This window comes from Nuphar pumila, chromosome 14 (assembly GCF_984573655.1).
Source record: "Nuphar pumila chromosome 14, dmNupPumi1.hap1.1, whole genome shotgun sequence".
Lineage (NCBI taxonomy): Eukaryota > Viridiplantae > Streptophyta > Magnoliopsida > Nymphaeales > Nymphaeaceae > Nuphar > Nuphar pumila.
In genome coordinates this window covers 86,477,976-86,488,119 of record NC_143262.1, presented here as the reverse complement: position 1 = coordinate 86,488,119, position 10,144 = coordinate 86,477,976, and the positions used below count along the sequence as shown (strand labels likewise).

Below are 10,144 nucleotides of genomic sequence, written 5' to 3'. Positions count from 1 at the left end.
ACTTCCCGCCACAAGGAGACGTGCACTGACAGCCCCTACCAACACACGGAGACTGCCTTAAGCCACCCTTTACTCCACAAATTGTTGATTCAGGCCTGGCCTCACATTCAGTGTATTCACCTTATGAGTGGCCTGGCCATCTGGCATATGATGAAATCTATCATACATTCAAACGGCTAGAACTAATCCACATTTTCAACTGGATGTGGACTAATTCTAGACGTTTAGATGCATCAGTTGGATGGTTAGGATCAACATAGATCCTCCAACTTCACGATGTCAGATGATAGGATCCTTAACACAGCAACCCTGCTAGGTTGGTGCAAAGGTGCACCTGTGAGCCCTCATGACCACTTCTGAATAAAGTTTACTTCTTTCAAACAAAGAAAATGAATTTTTGTTTTTTCATCTTTTCAATTTAATTATTTGTATTTTCATTTGTTACTAATATTTTCTGATAGTTTTCAAAAAAAAAATGTGCACATATATTTAATAATTTCACGAGTATTTCCTTTCTGAGAAAATCCTGGAAACAAGATTTGTGACTATGGTTTGGACCTCACCAGACACAGTACGAGCCAGGCTGATGTGGCCCGTTATTAACATCATTGGGTCAAGGCCTGATATGGATCTAATGTTGACCCAGAGTCCAACCCACTTGTACCTGATTACTTGGTAGGTGTGAACATCAGGTCAGGCACACAATAAGCATTACGGCTCCAGCCCAAGATGGGCGAAGGTTGGGTCTGAACTTTTGATGTAGGAGTGGAACAGAAGAACCAGGTTCATAAGGGTTCATGTGGATCCACTTTATGTTTTGGATTTTTTTAGTTTGTATTTGAATATTGGGTCCAAATGATGGATCCATATTTAATTAAAAAGTTAATCATGATAACAGTTTATCTTAATTAGAATTAATCGATTAAGTAGATGATTTTGATTGTGATTCTCATCTATAAAAAGATGAGAAATCTCAAAGTTTAGACAGAATTTCTCATCTTTTTTACTTATTTCTTGCATTTCCTTTTTTTAGATAATTCATAGTTTTGGTAGATTTTCTCGTAAACCCGAGATCAAATGTATGTCGACTTCGAATCCGTGTATGTGTAACAGCCTGGTTTATCTGAGCGTTTGGAAGGAGGGTATCATCAGAGTGCATGTCACCTTGGGACGTCGCAAGTTCAAAACCCAATGGTATAGTTTTCAAAACCCAATGGTATAGTTGTATAACTGGTAGGGGTCTGCCTAACCCCAGCTTGCCTTTCAGAAAAAAAGAAAAAGAAAAAGAAAAAATCTCTCTCCCCAAAAAAAAGAACTTTCTCTTTTAACCCCATTCATAAAACACTCGGAGAAAAAATTAGAAAGTCAAAACGAAAAGTGTTTTCTTCAAACTCCCACTGATGCAGTAGGTTTCAGAGGTGGGCCACCTAAAGCAGGGTGGTCATGGGGCCCCACCTAGGTTTTTTCTCGCAAGGGTTCCTTATTATTAAAAAATAATAATCTAAAAATGACATAAAAGGTTTTCTAACTATTTTCAAAGAAAAAATAAGATGGGTTATCAAAATAGTTCTGTTTGTAAAAATCAAAGTGAAAGAACTTTCAAAAGTCATTCCACCTCCCCGTACCACTACCAATCTCCACCACTGCCATACAATTATCAGACCTGACCACCGCTGCCACACCTTATAAAGTTATCACCCTTAAAATGCCACCTCCAACGTATCAACACCTTTCACTGCAGCCACCACCACCACCACATCAGCAAACCATATTCTCCAAACAAGATCAGGAACTAGGAGTGTCATCCCGGTTTGGTTCGGACCCAGGTAGAACCAGATTTGGACCAGATTTTTGGGTATAGTATCAAGTCCGGACCCAGGTCTAATGGAATTCACTATAAGAAAAACTATACCCAGACCCAATAAGAACCACATGAACCAAACCCGGACCATTAAACCATATTTTTATCATTTTTACATTGAAAATTTATGGGTCTTAATCAGAACTCGGGTCAGGTACAGCTCTGGTATAAAATTTCACAAACTATACCTGGGTCCATGTATTAATCGGACCTTTGGGTCCGGATCCGAGTCTTAATCGGGTCTTCTTATTTATCACCATACCCGAACCCTATAGGGTTTGGTTCAAGTCTCGGTAAACCAGGTCCGTTGACACCCCTAGGGGGAACTGCAGGCAGGAATCCTTGATAGTGCTTACAAACAACAAGAAGAGTCCCCTATTTCCCTCAAAACCACTTCCCCTGAATTCCTGTATTTGATCTTCCCCAATTCCTTGCAAATCCGTCCAAATGCAGCTATGGGTCATATTCAATTTTAGTTTTTAGCGTCCGAATCTGAACCACCTCCAAATGTAATTGACGCTCAACCTGTTTTCATGTAAGCACATCCAACGAAAACAGCCAACTGTTTTGTCATTTGCCAAGTTTCTGTCCATCTGCATCTGAATTCAACTTGGTATCTAATTAGTCCTGTCTGAATACGATTTCGTAATACCTACATCCAACCTGGACCCGGCCTGTTCACATTGATGCGTACATCATAGTTTTTTTTTCAACTATTTCTGAATCGGAAACTTTGGTGCATTGTAGGCCATCCATTTTAAAAGTGATTGAAAAACTATCTAAAATGTCGTAATGGCATAATCTAAAACACTTCTTTTCAAACAGACTATAAGGCTCACACATGTAGGTCTCAACCATGAAAATAGATCATTTTAAAACATTGAAAAGCATACATTTTCTACCCCCCCCCCCCCAAAAAAAAAAAAAGAATGGTACTCGCCACAGCTTTCTCAAGCAATGGCTGCTTTGATCTAACTGCATGAAGACCCAGCTTATGCATGTAAACTTGCAGAAATAGCAAGCTTGAGAGAGAGAGAGCAGTATAAACCATTCATAGCATCGGACAGTGAGTGAACTAAAAGAGGAACAGACTAAAAGCATCATCCATGGAACGAATTTACAATCCTGCAACAAATATGATCAGGAAAGAGAGACCCTATCATCAGAATTGCCAACATCAACATTAAACCATCAACAGGAATGAAAATTGTTAAGACTAGACAAGCAATATACTTCAACAGCAGCCACTTGTGGCAGCCTCTGGTTGAGGATTCTGCTTGAAAATATTCCGTCGTACACCTGATGAACCTTCTGCTAAGAGGTTTGGTGTGTCCAAGATCTGCATCAACGATTATTCCATAATTACAAGCTGAAAAGGAATAAAAATGAAACCCAGGCACAGATCCTATGCTTAACAATCACAGAGATTATGAAACCCAGGCAAACACCCTAACAATCACAGAATTTGGATAGCTTAAATGAATGTGGGGTTTCTTTTTCCAATCTTGTTTTTTTTTTCTGTAATTCCTTCTGTTAATAGTTTATTCCACATGAATGCATGAAATAATTTCATCTAAATAAAAATTAGTAATCAACCTAGAATAATGCACGGGAAAGCAAAAAAAAATGACAATCTGATAGACACATCCATCAGAATCATGTGCCTCCTGATCCTCAGGGTCACTGATGGCAGCTAATTTTGGAGCACAACAACTAGAAAACCAAACCTGCAGCCATTACTTCCAATTTTCAATTCATATGATAATTTAATTGAAACCAAAAGAAACGCTGATGCAACCTATAAAGGGTGTTTTCTTATGATCAAGAATTTGAGTACAATAATTAGTACCCACCTTTAGAACAAGCTCCTCAAAGCACTGCTCTACGTTAACCCGTGTCTTTGCACTGCATTCAAGAAAAAGACATCCATATTCCCTTGCAAACTCAATTCCTTCCTTCTTAGTTACAACCCTCTCACTTTCCTGAGAAACAAAAAATTTCCAAGATCAACATAGTCTGGACTCTGGAGGAACTTTGAGACTTCAGCAGAGGAATTGGCACCTAACTCATGGCAGCTTTAATTTTCAAGTGAACAACATTACACATGAAAAATGATTCATCAAGCCAATAAAGTTGCCAAAAAACCACCTGAAGACAGATAAGTTCATTGCTATATCTAAGCAAGCTATTGCTGTCATAGGTCCATAATCCGATAGTAGCAAATGTCAACCATCAACTATTTCAGAACAAAGAACAATGCATTTGTTTGTTTGCATACAAAGGAAATTAAAGAAACATGACTTTTGAAGATGCAAAAACACATACTAACACAAAATCATCAAATCAAGCCCACGGTCTGTACATATGGTATTATTGACAGTCAGAACTATCAAGTAGCCCCACTGGTCCTCTAGTACTGCATTTGAAAGTTTTGTGAATCAGGCTACAGGGATCGGATAATAGTTTCTGTAGCAGAAAACATGTACCAGATTCGGTGAGTTTGATGTTTAGACAGGTTTTTAAATGAATTTAAAAACCAATTGCTCATACTAAGCCAAAATTTCACAACAAAAGAAAAAAAAATGCAGCAATAAGACTGAAAGCTTTTTTTTTACTTCTCTACAATATGTTATGGCACTATCAGTGGTACCAACATACAAAAAGACTTGCCTACATGAAAGCACAAGCAAGCAAGTGTTAACAATTGACAGGTCATTTGTTCTTAGAATTAAACCGAGGTTCAAATCAACTCTAGCTCAATTATATGAAACCTAGTTATAGATAGCAGAACAATTTTCTTTACAATTGGATTACCAATGGAGAACAATTTTATCAAGTTTTTCTCTGTAATTTTCACAGTTGGATTATCAATGGCACCAACAACTAAGTTGAGCTTCTTTACAGTACAAAATGGTAGGATCACCAGTCCAAACTTCAGATAAAAGTGAACAGATTCACCCTATGCAAAACATAAGTACAATAAAAATCAATTGTTGCAAAAAAGAGGATTGTCCAGCAAATCCTGCACAGGGAAAACTTGGTCCGCTATCATGTTAAGAAACTTTTGATATTGGGCTTCCAGATTTTGTCAATTTAAATCACCAGTATATACAACACACACACAAGATTCCAAGGAGAATTTGTGCAACTAATAACTGGGAAGTTCTTTAGTTTGCATTCGGAAGTTTTATAGGCAAAAAAGAACTAAAAAAGGATATGATACAGACAATAACCGAAGGAAGTTCTTTTCTTGCAAAAAAAATGTGCTGCATCTGTTTTCCATCATAACTACCTTGTCCACTTTATTTCCAACAAGCATTTTGATGCAGTCTTGATTAGTAGAGTATAGATCAATTTCCTTAGCCCATACATCTGAAAGGTCTGTAAATGTTTCACGCCTTGTGACATCATAAACTGCAAGGGTTATAAGAGAAACACAAGTTACAATTCAACAACCAATAAAATTAAGAAATTGCTTCGTAAATACAAAGAACTTGATCAGGTATGTAAAGCAGTTAAACAGACAATCATTGAAATGATAAGAATCAGTAGTTCATCAACAGTTGCAAAATCTATGGCCTTGACCTTTTCCCTATCCATCAACCCTACCTCTTATACAATGCCCTAAGAAAAGTCCTACAAGTTTGAACATACAGCAGTATCAATGACAAACTACAGCAAGCAAAAATCCTTCACATTGATATGTGAAGGACTTCCTATAAAGATTAATCAGCGTTTACATGAATCCTTTTTTCGTAGCAAGCAGGTTTCAGTTGAAACTCATTTCACTAAATATTGATGAAGACCATAAGAACATCTAAAACCAAAATGGAAAACTAATATAGATAGCACACATGGCAAAACACACCCATTATTATTCCTTGTGCTCCTCGATAGTATGAACTGGTTAATGTTCTGAATCTCTCCTGTCCAGCTGCAACAATATGAAATATTCTTATCAAAATGAAGCATACAAGTTCAATATGTATCAATAAATGCCACACTAATAAAAGAATAACAAATGAGAAATTACACATCAGATGAAAGTTTTGGTCAACTTAAAATATCAAAAGATGAAACTAATGGAAATAGTCTAGCAATGCAATTTCTTGGGAAGTTTTCAAAAAATTTGTTTCTCTGAGGAATAATTTGGCAATTTCAATATTTAAAAAAAAAATTGAAAGCATGCTTTATATTTAAAAAAAAAAAGAGTGGAAGTAGCATATACAATGTCTCTGAGTTGACATCCATTTATTAGAATATAAACTAATTAACTTGAAGCCAAATATATATTTAACTTTTATAGTATGCCTGCAACTGCTTAAGGATTTTTTATATACATATCAGTTTTCTTTAATCTCTATTTTCTGATTTTTTTATTTGAATACTTATATGCATGCATTTGTGATTTCACAGGCCCTAAGCTCTTTATTATATTTTTCATATACTCATATCTTAGAAACAAATATAATCTCAAGCCTACTGTGATTACTTCCTTTGCAGGTTAAAAAACATAAAGAAAGTGCTTATTCATCGATATAATTATAAACAATTTATAGGTGTGTCTTCCCATTTCATCAAGAGCAAACTCCTATCAAATTGGCGAGAGCATCAGATCCCATTTCTTTTCACATTATGTATACACTAATCAGTCCCCATATGAGAAAAAACTTTTGCCGCTCAAGCAGTAGATCGACACCACAGATAGTTTGGAGCCCAATCAGATAAACTCCACCGGTGAAATCCACCAGAGGTCGCTGGAATTGCAGAGAATTCTGGCCGGGTTGTGTATATTGTGCGCACAGGCCTTCCATGTGCCACAAAACCCCAATCTTTGGATCTACCGCACCGCGGGAGACAGGGGGTGAGGGACAACCAGAAAAGGCAGCGCCGATTGCCAACAAGTTGACAGCATAAATAAATAAGTGATCATTAAACTGGTGATATGCAGTCAGAACCTTACCTGTATCCCAGATTGCAAGCTTCAATCTTTTCCCACCAACTGTCACCATCTTGACCTTAAAGTCAACACCTAGAGATGCACAATAATCCCAATTTATAACGTGAAAAGGATAAGCTGAAACATTAGGGAAAAAAAGGAAAGAAAAATACTAGCACACTCATTTTACTGAAATTAAAGCTTTGCAGATGATGAAATCTTTTGGTTCTGTCCAAACTCCTAACAGCTATCTGGAAATTACAACTGTTAAATTTTGTCAATATACACTATCAAAGAAAGAGGTTAATGGGCAATCCTTGAAGACAGCTTATCCAGAGGTTCCAGACAAGGGGAACAAAACATTATGCAAGTTCCCAATTTGGACAATAAGCACAAGCATTTGGTCCCTCATATCACATTTTTGAGTTCGGACCAATTAGTTTTTAATGTCGCAAGTGTTTTCCACTTCATTTGAACTAGCAATGTGCTTATTAGTGCCTGTTTACAAGCAAACAAGCTTGGGATAGAACTATTTTGACAGAAAAGCCTAATTTCTTTTATTGTAATGTTTTGATACATTACAAGCCATTGATTTTTGAATCTTTAAAAACCAATGTAAACATAAGAATCTTTTCTATTGCACATTGCAACCAGAACCAGTAGTGGGGTGTTTTGCTTGAGCCGTACGAGATGAAATTCTCATATACAGTTCTCAGAGGAGGAGTTCCTTTGGTTCACCTATGTCAATAAAGTATATTATGATTGGTTCGAGGACGGTCTCAAGATTCAAGCGATTACAGATGATATAACTCATAAATATGTTCTTCCTCATATCATTATATTTCATTGTGTAGGGATCATCGATTGCTTTTTACTACAAGTAGCTACATGTTTTGCTATGATTTTGTTTTTTATTTCCTAGCCTCGCTGGCTCAGCCTGATGTACTTACGGTCTCTGTCCATGTCAGCCTAAAACTCTGAGGGCAAACCCAGGGAGTTGCCAAGCTTCGGCTTACGCAGGGGGTAACGCCCATGGAATTTGAACCTACACTGCCCGTCAAACGGTCTAGGCCTCATCCCACTACGCCAAACCCCTTGGGTCAGTTTTGCTATGATTTTTACTATCTCCCAATTGTCTATTCATTGGTCGGTTCCTAAACTGGGTAGTAGAAAGTAGGAACCAATTGCTTCAATAAACAAAATAACTAATTGACTTTCAAAAACACAAGAAGAACAATACTACAAAAGGCTCATAGACAGAGCAAAATTTGATGATTTACCTATTGTCGGCGAAAGTTCTTCAAATGTATTTGAAGTGAAACTCAACAGAAGACTGCTCTTCCCCACACCCGAATCTCCAATCAGCAGTAACTTAAACAAATAATCAAACTCTCCTGGACTTGGAGATGTATCCATCAAATCTAACTCTCAGGAATCACAATGAAACGGCAGTACCTACAAGTCCACATGTAACCAAACCAAAGACCAGTGAATTAATGCAAATCATCAAAATAGAAAAAAAAATGGAAAAAAGAAGAAAATATAAGGATTCCCCAATTTACAGTATAACAGAATTAAATCAGAACCACCATCCAACCACAAGAAAGCAGTATGATCACTCAAAAAAATTTAAACACACAAATAATCATTAAATTCTTCATAGAAAATATAATAACATCATCAATTCACGAATGGAATCATTCAGCAAGCTACCCACTCCAGAAAAATGCACAAAATATGTAACATAAATCGTATACGGCGATTGGAATTTGATGCATCCTGAATTCATCAACAAAAGCACGATCTGATCTCCACTTAACCCCCAAAACCCATCATCCAGAATCCTAAAATACCACAAAATTCCCTTCCAATTCCAAAACAAATACCTCAAAGATCGGGAAAAGAAAAGAGAAAAAAGGAGACAACTCCCCAATCTACCATTGTTAGAATAACTAGACCCGAAATCTGCTCCTTCAATAAACAGTAAATTCTCTACCAAAAATCCTAGAAATGATCCCCAAATTCCCACCATTTCACGAACAAAAAATTATCAGCAAGAGAAGAACTATAACTCGAGAAAATGCGTAAACAAACGAATAAACAAAATTACGAATGAGATTCGGGAAAATCATGAACTCTTCTCACCTGTGTGAATCAGGAATCGAGAGAGAGAGAGAACCGAGAAAAACGGTAAAGCTACCGTGGAATTTTAGGAAGTTAACATGAGGACAGGAATTTCGAAGACCTCGGAAAATTAGGAAATTAAAAAAATCCAAGTGAAAAATCTGTTTTGGCCTTGAAACTTTTCTAATTTTCTTTCGTATACCTGACCGGCACCGTCTAACAGGGATGGCAGTGAACCGCGGGACAACGGGGCCCCGACCCGTCCAGACCCGCCTCGCCCAGACCCGACCCGACCCGTTTGGACCGGGGATGAAGGGCATGAAACTGGGATGGAGACGGGGATGAAAGTTAAGATCTGTCCTCGTGCGATGATGGAGGCGGAGATGGACTTACGATTTTCCTTGCCCCGCCCCGTCCCAATCACCGCCTTGCCCTGCCCCGTTCCGTCCCCAATCCTTCAAGGAATGACTATAAACCGAGGGAAAACTGGACCCCACCTCGCCCACGTTTGAACCAGGGATGGAGGACATGAAATGGGGATGGAGGCGGGGTGGAGGTTAAAATCCATCCCCATGTGGGAACGGAGGTTCGGATTTTGAGATGGAGCAGGGATGGAGAGCTTGTCCCCCCGCCCCCGGTCCATGGCCATCCCTGTCTAAGGATGTCCACGGTTTGGATTTGAGTCTAATATCAGAACGAATTTGAATTTACTTAGTGGTAAGGGGTGCAAAGGAGTAGGATTCGGGCTGGATCCTTTCAGATCCGATTTTGAATGCAAATAGTAGAAAGCAATTCAAATTTGGATCCAAATTAGATCCGATGAGGTTAGATGGAATCTGAATCTGAAATATCGGTGGTTATACTGGATCCGAAAAAAATAGAACAAAACATGTTATTGCTACATGTAAAAAATGCATTAGGATCGGATTTTGATTCAGATCTGACTTAAAATGCTGATCCCAACCCTACCCAAATCTGAAAATAGTCTGGTTGAACAGATCCGAATTCACATTGGGATTTTATTTACGGATAGATATCCAAAAAACCATGTCAGTCTGGGATCAGATATCCAACCATATATGATCCGTTTTCAGCCCTACTTAGTGGGATTCATATAGAGTTGTACATCTGAATCACGTTTGCAATTCCACGTGAAAGTTGGATTGAAAATCTCGCAAGAAATTGCCGTTTTAAACTTTCAGGCAATTTCTCAAGATATT

General features: G+C 37.9%; 1 protein-coding gene across 2 annotated transcripts; it reads right to left on the bottom strand.

The window, feature by feature from the left end:
* Nucleotides 1-2,935: 2,935 nt before the first annotated feature.
* LOC149817239 (ras-related protein RABC1-like) lies at nt 2,936-8,999 on the bottom strand. 2 transcript variants are annotated; one of them, XM_089988142.1, is made up of 8 exons: nt 8,946-8,999; nt 8,081-8,255; nt 6,825-6,893; nt 5,730-5,795; nt 5,154-5,275; nt 3,715-3,843; nt 3,095-3,200; nt 2,936-2,986 (listed from the first exon to the last, which is right to left on the bottom strand). In XM_089988142.1, exons 2-7 carry the CDS (start codon nt 8,214-8,216, stop codon nt 3,096-3,098), a joined length of 627 nt encoding a protein of 208 aa, XP_089844268.1. In that variant the 5' UTR covers nt 8,217-8,255; nt 8,946-8,999; the 3' UTR covers nt 2,936-2,986; nt 3,095. The 2 variants fall into 2 exon arrangements, with proteins under 2 accessions (XP_089844268.1, XP_089844267.1); XM_089988141.1 differs by having other exon boundaries at nt 2,936-3,200.
* Nucleotides 9,000-10,144: the final 1,145 nt, after the last annotated feature.